General features: G+C 39.3%; 1 protein-coding gene across 2 annotated transcripts in view; it reads right to left on the bottom strand.

Moving 5' to 3' along the window:
* Positions 1-20336, bottom strand: part of LOC121508569 (adhesion G protein-coupled receptor L1-like) — a 71074-nt gene that overhangs the window by 10478 nt on the left and 40260 nt on the right. For both annotated transcript variants that reach the window (XM_041785504.1, XM_041785503.1), the window contains exons 10-19: positions 16077-16180; positions 15763-15948; positions 15619-15657; positions 15320-15500; positions 15106-15228; positions 12516-12733; positions 12225-12398; positions 5968-6180; positions 1212-1432; positions 67-133 (exon numbers count right to left, since the gene is read on the bottom strand). In XM_041785504.1, coding sequence (XP_041641438.1) covers positions 67-133; positions 1212-1432; positions 5968-6180; positions 12225-12398; positions 12516-12733; positions 15106-15228; positions 15320-15500; positions 15619-15657; positions 15763-15948; positions 16077-16180 — 1526 coding nt within the window. The remainder of the gene's footprint in view (positions 1-66; positions 134-1211; positions 1433-5967; positions 6181-12224; positions 12399-12515; positions 12734-15105; positions 15229-15319; positions 15501-15618; positions 15658-15762; positions 15949-16076; positions 16181-20336) is intronic.

Consider the following 20336-nt stretch of genomic DNA (forward strand, 5'->3'; position numbering starts at 1 on the left):
TTAACATCCATTTACTCTGTTCATCTCGTTTTATGTACTATGAATTAAAGTTTAAGAACCTCTCACCGTGATAATGGCAGCAACAGGGCCAAGGAAACTCCAGATGAAGTAATTGTCTGTTCGTAGCCAGCATCTAAGCACCCAATCACAGAACAACAAAAGCATGTCAATAAAATAAGAAGCATCAACAAATATCAAAGTAGGGGCTAAGAAAAGAGGATTCAGATGTTCACAACATTTACAAACATGCACACGGTCATCTACAACCTCTTCAGCTGCCAACATCAGCCTTACATCTGTTTTCATTATTGAATATTTACATTAAATCTAAGAGCAGCTCAGCTCTACTATTTATTGTTATTATTATTATCATTATCATTATTATTATTATTATTATTTTTATTATTATTATTATTTTTATTTTTTTTATTGTGGATTAATGTTAGGTCTTCATAAATAATATTACAGACAGTCTATACCTGATCTCTTAGTGAAGTGTCTTGAGATACAACATACTCCCAAAAGTATTCGGCCACCTGACAATTAAATCAACAGGGACTGTAATGTCACTGTAATCAAATACATGCACTGTAATATGGAGTGTGCACCACCCCTCTTGCAGCAATAACAGCCTCCACTGTTTTCTGTTGGACTTTCTGCCCATTCATTCTGTGGAGAATTTATGAGGTCAGGCACTGATGTTGGACCAGATGGCCTGGCTCGTAATCTCCATTCCAGTTCATCCCATATTGCCCGATGGGGTTGAGGTCAGGGCTCTGTGCAGGCCAGTCAAGTGTGGACCAGTCGATCAAACTATGTCTTTTAGTCCTTGCTTACTTTGAGCACTGGAGCACACACACGTTGGAATAGAAAAGGGCCTTCTTGAACTGTTGCCACACAATTGGAAGCATAGCATTGTCCAAAAAGTCTTGGTATGCTGAAGCATTAAGATTGGCCTGCACTGGAGATAAGGGGCCTAGCACAAACCCTAAAAAATGCCCCATACCTATTTTATATCGCAAATGTTTGTAAATAGGGATTGCATGGCTAGGTTCTTGATTTTATACACCTGTAGACACAGGTCTGATTGAAACACATGAATTCAATAACTAACAGGTGCTACCTGATACTTTTGTCAATATAGTGTAACTCTGGTTATAAGTTTTCTCTATATGAGTAAAAATTGGTGGATAAATTGATAATCAACTTACGCAGATTTCGAGCCATAGCCTCTGAAGTCTATGGCTGCAGACACAGCCACCACGAGCCCAGGGATGGAGTATCCACACAGGTAGAAATACTTCCTCCTGGAGTTACGTCCTTCAAACACCTCCCGCTGCAACAGGTAGAGCTCCACCGCCTCCAGACATAACCAACAGAACGACGAGAGCAGCGAGAAGTGCAGCAGGCCGGCAATGATGGAGCACACAACCTAGAGATTTAGATAGAGGAGGAGGAGTATGATTACAAAATGCAAATCAAAGGGCAGTTATTTTGTAAAATATATATTTATATATATTCATAGCATGATTTACCTAAAGGCGTATTTTCACCTAAACTTGTAATTGCATTTAGACAGTTCTACTTTTCTCTTTCAGCTAATACCACACAAACTTTACCATTAATACTAGTGTTGTCGCTGTACTGTACATCTATTTTATGTCATTCTTGTTGTTCATGTTGTTTTGTTTTTGTTTTGTCTTTTTATTGTCAGGTTTCTTCTAGCTCTCTTTATGTGAGCCCAACACAGTGTCAGCAGAGGGCTGTTCAATGTAAGTCTACTTTTGCTTGAGGTTTCTGCCTGTTAAAAGGAAGTTTTTCTTAGCACTGTCACTTTGATAATTATTACTAAAGGCTGTCCTCATGCTGGATTAAAGTTGGGTCTCTGTAAATAAAGCAATAAAGAGTATGGTCTACACCAGCTCTTTTTATTAGTCAAACAATACAAAAGAGTTGTTGGTGTTAACCTGCCTAAGCCATTAAATTGTGTTAATTACATGCATTAGCGCCCATGCAGCATTTTAGCATTTGTATTCTATTTTGCAATGTTGCCTTGTAGCTTTTTCTAAAATCTGCTTTTGAATAATTTAACCAAGGTTATGCTTTGAGGGTAAAAAGAAAACAAACAAATCCAACAGGAATACTTCCCCTGGTTCTCAAAGTCAGCACATTTAAAAACATCCCAGAGGAACCAGAGAATAAGTAAACTTTGTGATTCAGAAAAAAGTCAAGAATAAATCTTATTTTCTTTTATATTGCCCCCTCTATGATTAGTTAAGAACACCTTTCTAATAAATGATCACAATCTAGAAATGTTTGAAGCACTGATGATGACAGAGTGGTTGTTTTCTCTCAATGTTTATAAAAGGAACACTTTTGTATTTTATTGCATTAGTATTATCAAGCATCTGATTCTGCTTCTGATCTCTTTGTAATAATGTTGCTGTCTTGAAAGCATATTTGGGCTGGGAGAATGTTTACATGGCAAAATTAAATGGCAAAAAAAACCCTCCTGTTGATTTCATCCTCAACGTTTACAATGTACTATCAAGTGCATACATTTTAGGCATCTAGTGTGCTAAAAATTGGGGCCCAACAGCATCTCATTTGTCCAGGCCTTTTCAGCGGGCCCTTGGGACATCTGCAGCACCACCAGGGGCTCGTAGCAACCCTACCACCCACCTGGACAGTGCTCTAAGCTGTGCTTGCTCACAACATTCATCCTTACTCCACCCTAAAGGTGTGGACTTTGTTATTTTGTCAACACATTATTTTGCCCCTGGTAAATGTAACGACATCCAGTGCATGACTGGGGTTGTGTCAATCTTCCTTTGGGCCCAATGGTGCCCTTGGGCAGGATTTCTCACATTATTTATCCTCTGTTTTTGTTGCCAAATATGTCTTAAACTTCTGCACAGTAGTGTACTTTTGAGGGCTGTCAAACAATTAACTTTTTTTTTTATAGTTATTAATGTCAGAATTTCTATCATGCATCAGGATTCATCTCCTGTTTTTTTTTGGTTGCATATTGCAACTCCACTGTGCTGCATTTGAAATTGATTTGGACGTTTACTGCCATCATAACCTATGGGTAATCGAATTCCTGTTTGGATACAGACCTGAGAATAAGAAACTTTGTTTAGACTGAAGATTATGACTTTAACTTAACTACAGAAAGAGGAACTTGTTAAGAAGTGAGAAGGAAATAAGCAAACTTGACTTGTCCACTAAGCTGTCTGTGAGTCCTTTAAAAGTGAAATGAGACATTAAGGAGCAGTGGTCGACTTATTGTTCATCAGTGGCTGTAGACAGATGTGGCTAAGATGGACTGAGAGGGACAATTAAGCATCAGTTAAAAAACATTTAATGCAATAATTAAGGACCTTAACTGCATTTATTCTGACAGCCTTGATTTCTATCAAAACAAACAAAATCTTTGTTTTATTTTATTTATATGTTTCCTATTCTTTTATGGCTGCATTGGCTGTTTTAAGGAACATGAATTTCATAAACCACCATGAATGAAATGGTAGCATATGTCTAGTTGTAAGCTATCTCTCATTCATCTCCTTCATTACATGCTAATTCAGCTCCAGCTGATGCTGGTAAATCAGCTCTCTCATAAACAGCCATCCAATACACCGTAAATAAAAAAACAACCTGTAAAATCTACTCAATGAAATTGAGGTAACATTTTGCACTCGATTTTATTGCAATATACCCAAATAAAGTGGGTAAATTTAAACTAGAAATTTCTAATTAGATTCTACAACATATTACTTTATAAAATTAAATAAAATTGACTTTTTTTTTACATAAGGAATAGTTCATCTTGTGCATTTTTTGTTCATTGGCTTTACACAGTAATATTTTGTACTCTTTTTTCCACTAATATGAGGTGCAGTCATGGTATTGTTAGATGCCAGAGTGGCTCAATGTAATGAAGAGACAGACAAGTGAATTCTGACCTAGGAGAGTCACTGACTGTGTCCGAAACCACTCACTCTTTCCCTACTCCCTATCCCCTCTATAGGGAGCAGCATATAGTGGACTATATAGTGGACTCAACTGCAAAACACAAAAATGATTTCTGACACTACTCGAGCTGAGAGAAATGACGTCATTGCCGTCCCACAATTAAAACGTTTAGCAACAACCTTTTAGATTTTGATGACAACGGCTGGGAATCAAAATTAACAGTAGAATTTCACTGAAAACTGACACTAAATGTGATGTATTCTCCCCCCAAAATAAAAATGATAATAGATCAAAAAAATTAAAAAAAGCTTGTATCTTTAGTGGCAAAGTAGTCTACATTTTTGTGTGTAATGTACCTTATTTTTGCATTAAGATAATGGTATCATGTCTTGTAATCCTCAGCGCTACTCTGTTTCAAATCCTTATCATTTTCTTACAGACTTGGTTAAAAAAAACAAAAAGTATTAAATAAAGTTTATATACGTGTTTCTTTGTTCTTCTCATTCATCCATCATGTTTGAGAGCAGCCACCGCAATGCATGATTGGAAATATTGTTGGGCTAGTGAGCATTGGTTGTTCACTACTTTTCACAATGCATTGTGGGATAGAACGAGTGCACTATATAGTGAATAACAATGCTCGCTCAGACGTCAAACACCACTACAAAATGGCGTATTCACTATCGGTGAACTATATAGTGAATAGGGAGTGATTTCGGACACAGCCACTGACTGAGTGGCTAACTTCACTTATGGTGCTAGATTGTCTAGCAACACTGTTATCAGGAGCAACCTGTAAAACCAGGAAAGATGAAAATACTCAAAATTTGTGTTGTAGCTGATGATGTCAACATTTTTTTAAGTAGTAGAAAAACATTTTTGAGTGTTTATGTTGGGTAAACTTGACTTTATTTAAGTTAAACTGCACTGTGGAAACTATCCTTCACTTAAAAATTCTGTTTTAATCCAACTCAAAACAACATGTTGTTCTTTTTTTTAATTTTAGGTAAGTGCTCCTCCTCCACTGTAATGTTCTCTTAATTCTATAACATACTTTAATGTTGAACATTTATGCAGCTCAAGGTAGGTAAACTTAAATGAGAAGTGCACACTGAACCAGGAAATCCCCCTCTATCATGTCAGGATACCGTCCCCAGTTCCCCACAGGTGGGACTTCTGTGAGTCAGAGCCTTCGGCAATGAGCAAGTAATGATGCGTGCACACCTGGCAGTACATACTTAATGTCCTTGGGTAGATTTCATTAAATTTACTTTTCTTGTCACCATTATTGTTAAAGATAGGTGGAATAGATACAATGTGCCGACTATAATACAGTAATCTTTCTTACTTATTTCTTTTAGTATAATTTAAACACTTTGATTGGATATGATTTACTACCCACAAGATTAAGTTTTTAGTGTAGCTTTGTGTCTTATCCTGTCATCTTTCTGCCCTCTACTTACATAAATATTATTGCCTTCTGCCTAAAGTTATTTCATGCTGATGTTCTGAACACAGCCGCTGTTTGGTTCATCCCTCCAGCTCTCTATCACCACCCAGTCTCCACAAAATCATCCATCAAGGCATCATTTATCTGGTCTCAGCCAGTCATGAGCCCCACCCACTCCTGGTGATGAGGGGTTGGAAAATGGTTGACTTCAGCTCATTGCAGTCATTGATCGATCAAAAAATCTCCTACTGCGGTCCAATCGCTAAAGATCCTCTGTCTAGCCATACAATCATATATTTCTATCATTATTTTTCTCTTGTCTCTCCTGATTGAAATGTTTTGAATATGCACTAAAATACAAATATTGACATTGTTTTAAAAAGTCATTGATTTCCAAGAAAGAACAAATTTTTGTTTTTGAACATTAAATAAAGATATAAAAGCATTAAAAAACATTGTTTTTTGATGGTACAAATGTTAAAATGAGGATACAAGTACTTAAAACATTCTGATTGTTCTTCTGATATTACAGCACTCACCGTGTATTGAGTCTTGTTGGCTCCTACGAGGAACAGCAGCTCAGTGATGAGCAGGTTGGCCCACAGGTTGCAGTGGATGGTGCTGTGGTCCGTGTGCCATGGCGCCCCCTGGCAGCACAGGGTGGTAAGGCATGTGGCCAAACACACCAGTGCCACAGAGATGCCCACCCAGGACACCACATAGACAAGAAGCTCCTCCACACCCGCCCCGAACTGATGAAGAGAAGAGACCGGGAGAGGACAAATTAACAGCAGTTTAATCTGATTAGAAGAGAACATGAAAGTTAAAACATGTGCTGGTGATTATGCAGGACTTTGTGCATCTTTCCCCCTGGTTGTGTGTATCAATGTGTTACATAACAGCCATTCAAATGACTGAAATCACTCTACACAAAGAGAACATCTCGCTCAGAAATTCTTAATTAAATTTCATGGCAGGACAAAACAGCCCGCAGCATTTATCACCCCCTCTCTCATTCACAGTGTACGATTATCCCCCCTCTGACGCTGATTTTTAGACAACACTCTTCTGGAGCATGGAGCGAGGGGGGGGTCTCACTGTGCTGCAGAAAATGGGTCCTTAGGGGGGAAGAGAGAAGGCCTTTGGTGATCTTATCTTATCATCACAAATGTTAAGCTTAAAGTTTAGAAAGAGTGATGCTGCGTGACTAGTGGCTCTTTATATTGAAAGTTAAAATACTGAAAACTAACACAAGGGTATTAGAGCCTTGAGTGAACTGGATTCATGCATTTATTTACTCTTTTTTCCAGTAATAATCAGTAAAGTTTATTTGAGTTCTCATGATCACAGCTTATTTATCTTGTTATCTTGGGATAACTACAGTGTTTTCTGAGATTAATGAGTGAATTTCAGTGTTTGCTCAAGATATCAACTCACACTTCTCATCTTCGGATATCAAAGACGGTTTTGTCATCACACCAGATAAATAATTTTATAATCTAAAATTGGTAATCCAAGGATTAAAGATATCAGACAGGACTAAATCTTGAAATCTGGTTGTTCAAAGCAAAAATAAAGATATGATCAGATGATTGTATTTGTGATTTTTATCCTGATAAAACCTTCAGTTTTCCTGATCAAAACTTTTGATTGAGATTAGACTGATCCAGGGAGTCAGGATTATTCTGATCCCAGCAGAGGGATGGAGTCAGGCTGGAATACAGTGAAACATATTCAATGGTGCTTACAGTTTTTCCCTGACAGATGTGATATGTTATCTTTTCTCTTTTTTTAACTGAATGCCTGTCCCTTTATAACTCCCTGGCTTAAGTAGAGAATAAAAAAATATACAATTTTAGAGGATTAAAAAAATGTATTCAATAAACACCCTGACATTCTGTAAATGTGCATTTAGGATGTATCCCTCAGCATATAATTATAGATTATATATAGTGATTTATGATTGGTAGAGATGACATTTCAAACTGTATGATTTGATTTCAGGGCAAAAAGTTTTGTGGAGCAGAGTGAAGTCAGAACTACAATTACCATCAGCTCTTGCATACCCATCATCCTTTGTGCTCCCCTTGCTGGCTTGATCTAACAGTGCAAAACTGGTGCATGCTACGAATGGCAAGGGAGAACCGAGTGGCAAGACTTAGAGATTGTGGCTACAGTGACTTTTAAATCTGACATAAGGAACCAGGACAATATGCAGACACTGCCAGACTGAATAAATGCATTGATGCAATTAAGGTCCTTAATTATTGCATTAAATGTTTTTAAACTGATACTTAATTTGTCCCTCTCAGCACACTTTAGCCACACTTGTGTGGGAATAACATGAGGAGCCACTTGGCAACTCATCACCAAAGATGGGATGAAGATGGCTTAGCGGTTAGGTCGTGCCCCGCATTCTTGTGTTTCAAATACATGGGCCAGATGTGGCCATCAAACAGGCCGGGGGGATCTGGCATTGTGCAGTTCCTAGAGCCCCTCCTCCTTCTGCAATCTTCGTACGCCATCGAAATAAAGTAAAGTTGGTTCAGCATGTCGATCAAAGGATCGTAGGTGTAAAATGGCCTTCCACAATAAGGATGTTAGTCTAGTGTCAGGCTTTGGGACGATCTCAGTGTCCGGGGTGTAATTAATGCCATGAGATTTGTCAAACTTCAGCAGGTTCTCCAACCATGTGTAGTTCTTACTCATTATTGCGTCCATGTCCAAAAAAGTGACAACACTGTACTGCTTAAAGCCATCATTACCAGCTTCAATCTGATCGTGGGGTCTGACGAAGTCATCCTGGAGGACCACACAACAGTTGGGCAGGTTTTTGATGAGTCTGTTGGTGAGGGTGGTGTTTCCAGGTTGGTCTGGCCTGTGGCTCTTTTCCTGCATGTCTCTCCCTCATTCTCTGGACCTTGTTTTCAACTGTATCCACTAACTTTGCAAAGCAGATGGATACGCCCGTTTCCGCGTTTCTCACTGGTAAATCCATCTTGCAAAGCTCCTGTCTGAACCGTTTGGGCCCGGTTAGAAAGTGACAGGACCAATCAGCGATGAGGGGAGGTACATTGGGGCGCGGCGGAGTCGTGACGTAAGCAAGCAGCAACGAGAGGCCGGTGCAATTATGGCAGAAGGCATTAGCGTGGACGCTGCTAAAGAACCAGTTTTATCAGAACTTGACGATATTTCTTCATTAAAAGAACAAAGAACAGCACTGAGTTGTTTTCTTTTCAAAAACGACAAAAGAAGTGTACTGACATGTCTACAGTTGCCATGGTTCGCATTATGCAGTTCACTATGGAGTTTCTTCCTCGGTAGCTGCGCACATGCACCTCGGTAGCAGCTACGTCACGTGTTTTATTGCTCTGATTGGCCTGTAAAGATGTGACAGACAGAATGTTCATCCAATCACCCTCCAAGTTTTTTTCAAAGCCTCTGCCCTTTCCCAAACGCTGTATATCGAAGGTTTTCCAGCCGGATGTGTGAAACCATCTGGCATAAAAAGCCTGAATATATACTTAAAAAAACAAGAGCTAGGAGCAAAATCTGGCCAGGCCAAAAGACTTAAGGAAGCGTTCACAATCCCACTTCACAACAGTTCGACAGATCAGGTGTATTGGTGGATATATCGCCAAAGACTTAAAGCTGTTTTCAGCGCTGGACAATGAGGGCTTCAGAAGGGTAAACATGCTGGAGCCAAAAAAAAAAACAGCAGCTTTTTTGTTTCACAATACCAGCACAAAGATAACTTGATAATGAGACATTTGGCAAACACTTGATTATATTCAGTCACATTAAATATTCTGTACAAGCACTGTTTGTTTTAATTTCTTGTGTTTCTGAGGCTGATTTGTGTTTCCTGTTTAACTATCTTCTCCTTACCTTGTGTTTTTAACTTACTGTGTATTACATTTGTATCCCCTGCCTCCTGATCTATCTTGTAATTTTCCCTTCCTTGTGTTTCCTGTGTTCTTTGAGTGTTTCTGTGTTATATTCTCCTGTTCGTAGCGTTTGTAGTCTTTATTTCGTCATTGAATCCTCGGGTTCCTCGTATGTTTCTTCAAAGTATTTCTTGCATCATTTTATTGTCTTTCCCTCTCTGTTCTTGTGTGCTTTACTTTGTAGTTTTTGTTCCAAGTCGTTGATTTCTAGTTTACTTTCTGCCCTTGACTGCATTCCTCTGTTTCACCCACATCTTGTCCATCAGCCCTGTCTCTGATTATCTTTAGCATATTTAGCTTCTGTGTCTCTCTTCTTTGCCACTTTATTGTGCATCTTAGACCGGCCACACACTGATGATTTTCAAATCTTAAACTTTTTTGTAAATGTGGAAGACTCCAGACATGAGGGCAGCTTCAACTGATTTTTAAATCTCATAATCCTCTGAACACACACACTAGACGTCTCAGGCAAGATTGTGAGAACACACTCCTGCTGTCTGTAGTAACAATTTCGCAGTCAAGATTTCACACACATGAGATCTGACTGAAACATGTGTGATAGCGTGACTTCAGAGGAAACATAAACATGGAGGGTGATCAAAATCCACAGCTTGCTGTCCTAGAGTGTGTTAGAGTTTCAGCAAAAATATAAACAAAATTAAATTAAAAAAAAAAAGAAAAGGAATGAGTGTGAAACATTGGCTGAGATGAAGGTTTAGTTGTGTTTATGTTGGTTGGTCATAACCCGGTATGTTTGCTCTCATTGGTTGTGGTGTGTATTCTGTCATGGGCAGAATTATAAATATCAAACATGTTTGTTATTTATGATTCAAGGTTAGGGAGGCTCTTACGTGATAGGGAACAGAAATATGATTGTTTAGACAACACAAACCGGGGGATTATTTAAACAAATAATCATTTGCAATAAGCCTCACCATCATCAGCGGAGGTAAATCTTGCCTAAAATCAAGCTAGTACATTTTTGGTCTGCCTTTGGATCATTTGTTTTCACATTTTTTTGAACTCTGAAATTTGGTCTACTACATTTTTGTTTTATAATCTTCAAAAAATTTCAAGTAAATTAAGATGGAAAAGCAGTGTGAGCCCAACCACAGTTGGCCAGCTGCCAAACAGGAAACGTTCTCAGACAAACCAAACATCAAGTAAAAAGTAGGGATGTTCGATATTGGATTTTTGCCAATATCCAAAATGCCAATATTTACAAATCACTTTTAGCAGACACATCTAAATTTAGTTGAGACCTAAAACCTTAGTCCCTAAAATACACAATATAGAGTTTAAGAATGACAAAGGGTGCTTTCACACTAAGGTTCGGTCCTGGTTCCGAGCGCACTTGCGCCCAAAGTCCTGTTCGTTTTGGGAGTGTGAATGCAAACAAACCGGCCCGGGCACTGGGGCCAGGGCCCACTTGGGGAGGTGGTCTTGGGCACGTTTCAAGTGAACTCTGGCACGGTTCGGATTAGATGTGAATGCATCCGCGCCTGGATACGGGACAGAGCTTTCAGCTTTATGACGTCCCTGTAAAAACTAAACTTCTTTCCACAACGCGGAAATCAACGAAATCCAGTCAATAAATGGTCTGTTGTGATTCACCTTACAGATGAACACAAGTTGGAGTCAGTGAGAGGAGGTGCAAAGGCAGTAAAAGTCTCCTGTCACCACAAAAGCTGCTGTATCTGTGCAGCGCGAGCACATTTAATCCTCTGAGCTGCACATAGATGTGCAGATATGAAAAGCGAAGTTGTCGGCATCTTAAGAAGCGATTTTAAATAATCCATCTTTTCCATCTTTTTTGCCGGGGTGAAACAAAAAAATTCTTCAATCAGGTCATGACCTGTGTGGTTGCCATGGTAGCTTCTTTTCCTTTCTCCTCCTTGGTGGGGTTGTAAGCCAGCTACATGCATACCGCCACCTGCTGTTTAAGACTGAGTACATACGCAAGTGGGTATATATTGTATCTTTGTGTTTTTGTTCAATAAAAAGTGAAAGTAATGATATAATTGTGCTTAGGTGCTTTTGCAGAATTTTTCCCGTAAAACGTCATAGCTAATAAAGAATTCAAATGAAACAAAATGAAAATATATTGAAAGAAAGGAACAAATTTAGTTAAAGTGTGATCCAAATCTCCTACTTCTGTACTTCGGATTATTTTGAGTGTATTAGTGCACAAAGTGTGTTCACACTGAGAAGAATGTGAAAATGCAGTCTACTACAGGCTCAGCAAAAAAAAAAAAAAAAAAAAAAACCATCCAAAAACTGTGTGTGGAACAATGGACACTTTCCACCTCATTGAAATACTGGATCTGTTATGATTTGGTATGGTTAGCTTCCAAATGTCCAAGCTAACGCTAACATAACTAACTAGCTTATAGAAATAGCGGCACATTTCAATCAAGCATTAAACTTGCGGTGTGCATTTGGTTTATTTGGTTTATACAGTAAATGTCTGTTCAATTCTTGAAAAGTTGTAAGTATTCATAAAAATGCAACGGCTAGTGTTAGCTCTGGTTAACTGGATGGCTGATGACATCCACAAAATGCTGTTAAAAGAAACAGAGAAGAAGAAAAAAGAGGTGTTTTAAGCATTGTTACTTTTGGTAAATGCAAAACAGCAGTGACTTATTGAGCTGGGTTCAGTGTACCACACTGAAGTAGCCTGCAATAAAGTATACTAACGGAGGTATGTGATTTGGGACACACTAATTTTGTGAGAGACTTGGCAAAATAAACACACACAGATTGCCATGATCAGTCTGCTCTGTCTCTACCCTGTACTGGTGGTGAATTAAACCATTTTTCATGTTGTTTTTGTGGTGTGTGGTCCTTACAGCGGGCTGCTGGTACGTCATGAGGACAGCATAACTGGACAGGTGGTTGCAGGCGCAGGTAGTGTGTGTGTTGTTGGTTTGTAAGAGACGGCAGCCCTGTGTAGACCACCTGCCGCTCCCAGAAACCCCTGATGCATTCCAGAAAGAGCAGTTGGGGCCAAAGTGGTTGTCAAGCTGTGGAAACCAACACAGATCAGGGCAAATAAAGGGAAGATATAGACTGAGTGCAAAACAGTTAAAAATTAAAGCTTTAAATGAATGAAATCAGAGGTGAACAATTTTCAAACAGACCTGCAGGTGCCTGAGGGTGAAGATCACTGGTTCAGAGAGGTAAACTCTGTTGGATCCTCTGTGCACGGAGGCGGAGATGACGTGAGAGTTGACTACCAGGCTCCTACGTCTAACCTCTGACCCCTGGCTGAGTCCTAGCCCAAGCCGCAGGGTGGAGTTCTGGGTGGTCAGGAAGGTGCCCAGGTTCTTATAGAGAGTGAGGACTAGCTTCACCTGGCCTACAGGAGGAGAGAGAGCGAGAGAGAGAGAGAGAGAGAGAGAGAGAGAGAAACTTTAAACAATGTTTTTTAAAATTAATCAAGCTTAAAATAAATTTGATTTCTCTTTCCCCCATAAACCACAATATTCTAGTTTTCTTTGTTTTTTATGCAGTAGCTGTGACTCAGTGGTAGAGTGAGTTATCTTTCAAAGGGTAAGTCTGACCTGTGTGAAAAAGTTTTTTTAAGCAGTCAGCTGACAAGAAGTCTTAAAAAAGAGCCATTCCATTTACTATTTGTGAATTAAAAGAGACAAACATTAAACTGGTGGGCTCAGAGGGGTGATCAACCCCTCCACTGGTGCCACAAAGTAAAAAAAAAAAAGCTGCAAAAGTGACCTCTCAGATAGCCCTATAGATAAAACATGATAAAGACCCCTCCATGGTATCCTCTTAAACACCAAACCATAATATAGTGTCATCCACAGTAACCACTCATTGGTCAGGCATGATTAAGTGCTCTCCATGGTACCCTTTCAGTGGACATAAAATAAAGTGCCATCAATGGTACCATCTCAGCCATACATGTTAAGGTGTTTTCCAGGGTACACTCACTTTAAATGATGTTATAAAACGCATTCAGGGGTGCACTACGAGTGGGCAAAGGGGTCTCTACAGTGATCATCTAAAAGATCTAAATCCCATCTAAACACCATGCACAAGGGCATGATGGGAAAACTCTGCCACCCACATTTGAAATGGCAGTGGGAGGAGCTTGGATCAATTGACTCTCTGCATGGATCAACACTGCCAAAAACTCCAACACTCAAGAAAATTTACTCTGAATTGAGTTAAAATAACACTTTGAGTGTTAAAATCAACACTGGAATGTTTAACACTGAGAATTCAACTGTGCAGTGGACACAACATGGCTAAGTGCCATCTGATCACCATTTAGTGGACAAGGCTCTTTGAGGTGACCCTCTGTGAACCTTTTCAGGAGAAGAATGTGATAAAGTACACCAATTGTACCCTCTTAGTGGACAAAGTGTGCCTCTAGGGTTCCCTTACACTTGACAAAATATGATAAAGTGCCATCTGTGATTAACCCGATTAAACTAACCCCAAATAATAGATTTGCTTCACACATCCATCTGGAAAACCACTCATACACAGTGTTTGGGAAAGGGCAGAGCCTTTGAAAAAAAAAAAAACTCAAAGGGTGATTGGATGAACGTTCTGTCGCATCTTTACGGGCCAATCAGAGCAACAAAACACGTGACGTAGCTGCTACTGAAGGAGTAAACTGCATAGAGAAATGCATAACACGAATCATAGCAACTGTAGACATGTCAGTACACGACTTTTGTTGTTTTTTAAAGGAAACAACCCAATGCTGTTATTTGTTCTTCTTTTAACAAAGAAATGTCGTCAAGTTCTGATAAAACTGGTGCTTTGGCAGCATCCATACCAATGTCTTCCGCCATAACGGCACCGGCCTCTTGTTGCTGCTTGCTTACGTCACGGCTCCTCCACACCTGAAAATACTGCCTCTCAGTGCTGATTGGTCCTGTCACTTTCTAACTGGGCCCAAATGGTTCAGACAGGAGCTTTGCAAGATGGATTCCCCAGAAACATGGAAATGGGCGTATCCATCTGCTTTGCAAGGTTACTGTGTAATACCCTTTCAGCGAAAACCATGAGTATGTGTCCATGATAAAGTACACCCTTTCAGTGGACAAGGGATTAAGAGGTGTCCTCCAGTGTACCTCTTCAGTAGAAAAAACAGGAAAACCTGACCTCCAGTGGAAAAAAACATGACAAACTTCCCTCTTTGTCACCCTTTTAATGGAAAAAAAACATGATTAAGTGCCCTCTTAAGTGCTGGTTACTGGACAAAATATAATAAAGTGCCCTCATTGATTCCCTCTCAGTAGACAACTGATGAAGTGCCCTCTATTGCACACTCTTAGTGGACAAAACATGCCCTTCCAGTGGAAAATAATTAATAAAGTGCCCTTTACTACCCTTACCAAGCTTCTCAATATAGTGTATAAGCATCATTATCAGTGACAGCTGCTTTAGAGCTGTCCTTCCCCAATTGGAAGCCAATCATGACCAAACTCAAAGACAGCTGTGGGGAAGGCTCTGTGAACCTATACTGCTATCCACTGAGCGGGACGTCCGAGTTGACCACAAATACTTACCCAAAAGAAGACTTCTACTCTGATCTCAGCACCCTGACTTCCCCTCCCCCTGACTAACTAAGGTCTTCTCTAGAAAATTTTTGCTTGTGTATCTTTAAGGAATTAATGGCTTAATAGTTCATGCCTCATATCTATTGAGGTACAATCACTGTCCTTCATGTTGATTAGTTGCGTTTTATGCACTGACCATTGTTGCTGTACTGTTGCAGAGCCAACGCTGATATCTGCAGGATGCTGTCGCTGTCGTAGGAGTGAGGGAACGTCAGGTCTTGTATGTCTGCCTCTGTGTTCAGCACATACACTTCCACATCTGCACAAAGACACAAACATAAAGCTTCATTGAACTGGTCATTTCAAGAATGTGTAGAGCAAAATCACTGATGAAGAACAACAGCACGTACCAACATTTGGTGTCCTGTCACTGAAGCGGCCCTCATAGAGATTATTAGCCAATAGGAACGCTCCTTTTTCTACTGCATCTAACAGCAGTGACGCTGAGCGGGACTGATCAGTGCTGCTCAGGTCAGCCCAGGACACCAGAGCCTCCGGACCCAGCAGGTTATCAACAGTCTGGACCACCGCCTGATGGGGAGAATGGCAATGTTTATTCTTTCAGTCCATCCAGCAGTCCACTCATTTATCTGTCCGTCTGTCTTTTCATGTCAGTCAGTCCGGCTGATTATCTGTCTGTGTGTCTTACCTGTACATAAGCTCTACAAGTGCGTTCCCTCTTTTGCAGCTGTAAAAAAGAACATTTACAGGTAAGAGTCATCACTGCTGACATTTCTATGTTATTTCCTGGAAAGGTCAAGCACACGTGATCATGACAATGGAAAGAGCTTACCTTGTTGTAGTTGCGAGCAGCTGATTCTTTATTGGCCGGTCTCAAGGCCTGGAGCTGGGAGTCCAGGATGTCCAGTAGCTGCTCGATTAGCCTGACGGACATGCTGACGTCACCAGCGTAGATCCGCCCCCTTGTCAGGTTGACCAGCTCCCCTGCGATGTTCGCAGCATTCTCTCCACTCTTAATCTAGAGTGAGTGGGGGTGTTTATAATGTCAAATATTCTGACATTTAAGAGAGAGCTGCTCACACAATGGCTTTAGGGCATTTGTGCATTTAGTGTGTGTGTGTGCCTGTTTGTAAATATATGACTAACCTTCTGTGCAATTTGGCTGACCCAGGGAGAGGTACAGTTGGAAAGGTCAGGCCCTCTGGAGTTCCAGCCCACAGGCGCCTGCATGCACTGATAGGAAGCGATACCTGCAGAGGCAAACAAACAGGCCGACAGACAAAGACAGACAGACAGACAGACAGACAGAGAGGCAGTCAGGGAAATGGCAACAGTCAGAAAGAAAGAGGACAGCTCATGTTTGACTGGACCTGCATTGATTTGTCTCTTCATTTTCTTTTATTTATTTTTATTTATTCAAGTTACATAAAATCAGATTTGATCAAATGTTAACATGTGTATAAAATGAATTCTTACAGACTGTTCATCTGAGATGCTGTATACCTCAGAAAGTTAGATTTTTTTTTTTTTAAATTCAGCCTCATTCATAAACGTCTGGCATTTACATCTATGAAAGAACAACACTGCAAACATCACAGACTACACAACTTTTCATAAATAAAACAGGGATGAAGGTCATACGCCTTATCCAGGATTAAATTATGTAACGACCCGTTTTAGATGTGTTTACATGAATGGTGACCCCCTTTAGCTTTGTTAGCTTTAGCTAAAGCTAACATAGGTACAATCACTGGGTAATTAATGTTACCACATAAGCCAATGTAGCTAAATTAGCTTTAGCAACGCAAGGTTTAGCAAATGTAGCTAATGAAGGCCTAACTGCATTGCTAACATAGACACACAATATGTAGCTGCTTTGTTAACTTAGCTTTAGCTATGTTAGCTATGCAGTTATGTTAGCTATGTAGCTCATGCAGCTAATGGAGCTATATTAGCTACATAGCTAAATTACCTATATAGCTTACAAAGCAAACTGAGCTATGTTAGCTACATTAGCTGCTTAACTTACGTAGCTACTGTAGCTACATTACCTATGTAGCTACATTGGCTACATAGCTTACACAGCTAATGGAGATACATGTGCTATGCTTGATTGTTAGAAAGTTCATGGAAAATTAGCTTTTGTTCCAGTAAGCAGACAGTTAACTACGCTTTATTCCACATTGTGTAGGTCAGGTATTCTACCTTTTAACCTTTGTTACTTTAACCCTTACCCTAAATGGGAATTTAATCTTATTTAATTTTGAAAGTTTTGGCGTGCTTTTCCATTCTGAGATATACGGCGTCTCAGATGAATGGTATGTGAGACTGGCTGGCTGATTTTTATGGCCTGCAGCCAGACCCCCTCTGAAATTTATCACTCATTTAGTGTTTTTCTAAGCCTTGCAGAAAAGTAATAATATTCTGTTACTGAAAATAAGTAAAAAGTTACTACTACTATATTATTACTACTATAAAAGAAGTAACTGACATCAATTTAACTGGGAATGTAATTTTAGTGTTACTTAATTCCTTAATACTGACAGCAATGCATTATTTATTAAATTCATATAAAGTTCTGGCTGTTTTCAGTGTTTAGGCATGTCTTCAGTAGCATACACTGCTATCAGACTGTCCTGTCCTGTCCTGACTAACAGACTGTGGAGCTGGCTGTGATTTAAAAACTGAGTCAGCTGTTTGTATGGAGTGGATCCTCTCAGCTCACACAGCTAAACTGAGCTACAATTGGGTCACTGGTGTTTGCAGTGTTGAGCCTCTGGCAAATAGTATAAACAATGTTTTCCTTCCTCTGCATGAACTACAACTCACTGCTGCATTCCTGTCCTTTATCTCAAGGAGAAGAAAACTAATGTTTGTATTTCCAAGACAGAAAGCTCTCGCTTTAAAGATCATCAGCCTGTTTGTGTTTACTAATGTGATTTTACTCCCAGGATGCTACTGTGCTAAAATTAACATAATCTCACCTTTGAATTGGATGTGAATATACTAGGGCTGCCAGCATTAATACATAATCATGATTCATTCATTTTTTTAATCACATGCTTTATTGTTTCTTTCAGCACACTTCAGCGTCTCCCTACAGCCATAGTGATGTCAAATAAGTCAGTGGACAAGTACAAAGTCATCTGCACCTTGTGTTAGGCAACATTTCACATGAAACTGTGCCCTTATTTCCTTTTCAATCCATCACAAGTCTCAATTTCTTTTGTTAAGGTCAAGTCACAAGCTTTGATTGATGTTCCTTATTTTCTTTAAAAATAAAAGCAGGTCTGTATCTGAACAGGAAGACAAAATCAGAAAGAAATCTTGTGGAATCTCAAAATGCAACAAAAAGGGAGAAACACCACTATTAATAATAACTAACTACATAAATGTTGAGATTAACCGTAATTCAAAATTTTAATAATTTGACAGCCCTATAATAAACCTTAACCTCATGGAGTTGCCAGTCATTCAAGCAAGAAGTAATACGTGCTTTTGATATTTGATACCTGAATTGATCTTTGATTTTCATTTTCTTTAAAGGTCACATATTGTACTCTTTTTAACAAGTTTTCACTGGTCTTGAAGGTCCCTAAAACATGTCTGTGAAGTTTTCTTGCTTGGATTGGATTTTGGTATGTCTACAAACCTGCTCTGTTTTAACTCTGATCAAAATGGGCTGTTTCAGTTTCTGAGCACGCCTCCTACTGGCAGTGAATGATGCTATGAATAGAATAGAATGGAATAGAATAGAATTTTCTTGCATGACATTCCCACAGTAGAATTTCTGAATCAGCTTGTTTGAGTAATAATTTTCTGAAAGGTTGAGTAAAGGGGCATGTCTTATTTTGAGGAAGTTTATAGAAAGACCTAGTACACATATCTAGTAAGAAAACAAGGAAAAAGGTTATTTTGCACAATATGTGACCTTTAAAGCTCAGTTCAGACCAAAGATTTGTAACGAGAGAGATTTAGACCGTCACTGGTGGCGGTCTCGGCTGTCTGAACTGAGCTGTTGCAGCTTGAATCAAACTTGAATCAGCTCAGCAAGTCACAGACCGATGGTTTTAGAATGTTGCAAGCAGATTAATGTGTGAAGAGAATTTTGTTTTGAAAGGCTATGACTCCAACGATATTTGGTTAAAGCTGAATATTAATATTTATGCTGTGAGTTTTGAAAGTTATAACTTTCGTCTTTTTTTTTCAAATGCAACTGCAGCTGTTACACACCCCTGCCTCCTCCACCAGCACATAAGCAGGAAGCACGGTGCTGTATGAGCTAATACATGAGAAATTCAAGGTTGCAGGAGCTAAATTTGACGTCGAAAATGAATTATTCTCAGCAGATATCTTTATTATTACAAGACTGAGCTAGCAAATCATCTTTATGTATATATGTGCATGAAATTGCACTTCAGTCCAATGTTCACTCTTGTATACCTGTTATAAATGTTACAAATTATCATGATGATGAAAATGCATGAAAAAACAGTGAATGTGCCGTACTGCCCCTATTGTAGAGCCAGATTTACTGCGCAGAAACTTCAGAAACAAATCACTTCAAATTTAGGGGGGCGGTGAGAGGCACTGAAATGGTGCATTGTTTCTTTAAGTCACAGCAGTGTGAACTGTCCAGAGTGTTGCAGAGTAGCCTGTGCAAATAGTTGCATGTTTCAAACTGTCACGTCACGAATCTTTGGTCTGAACGGAGCTTTACTAATTCTGACAAACTGCATGGTTAGTGTTCTCTAGTGTTCCCTTTATCTTTAGCTTCTGTCTTCACTAATAACTCGTGTTTCCTGTTATTTCTTTCCCTGCATGCCACTAACAGTAAGTTTCTTCACAGGCTCAAATCTATGAGCTTAAAGCTCTTTTGGATTTCAGTTGATTTTGGTGCCTCCTTCGGAAAAAATGGCACCTCTCATTTATTGGCTGATTTTGTCCTGTAAATGTGTGTTTTTCAACAAAACATCTCAAACTGTTTTTTTGTGACACTCTGAAGGATTTCTATATTAGAGAATGTTAGCCGTAGGAATTGTAAAAGGCTTTTTTTGGGCAGCATGCAGTTGATCACTTTTTCCAATGTCACCCCCCTGCAGCAGTTTCAGACATTCAAAATAACAATAATTAAACAATCAGTCTTTTTTATGTCTTGTTTTTTGCATTATTCTGCCATAAAGAGTATAAAATTTATGTCAGTCTGTTTCATAACCAGCTGAAAAGTCCTCACAGAGAGGAGATTTAAGGAAGCTAAATCTCCCCTGAGCAGAAATCATATGATAATTCTCTGTTGACAAAGAGTATTGCTTAAACTAATGTCAAAGTTTCATGTATTAGATTCTATTTTGTTCATAAATGCTTTTATTAAAATAAGGCTAGAGTCGCTGTCATGCACCAGCTCTG

This window comes from Cheilinus undulatus, linkage group 4, assembly GCF_018320785.1.
Source record: "Cheilinus undulatus linkage group 4, ASM1832078v1, whole genome shotgun sequence".
Taxonomy (NCBI): Eukaryota; Metazoa; Chordata; class Actinopteri; order Labriformes; family Labridae; genus Cheilinus; species Cheilinus undulatus.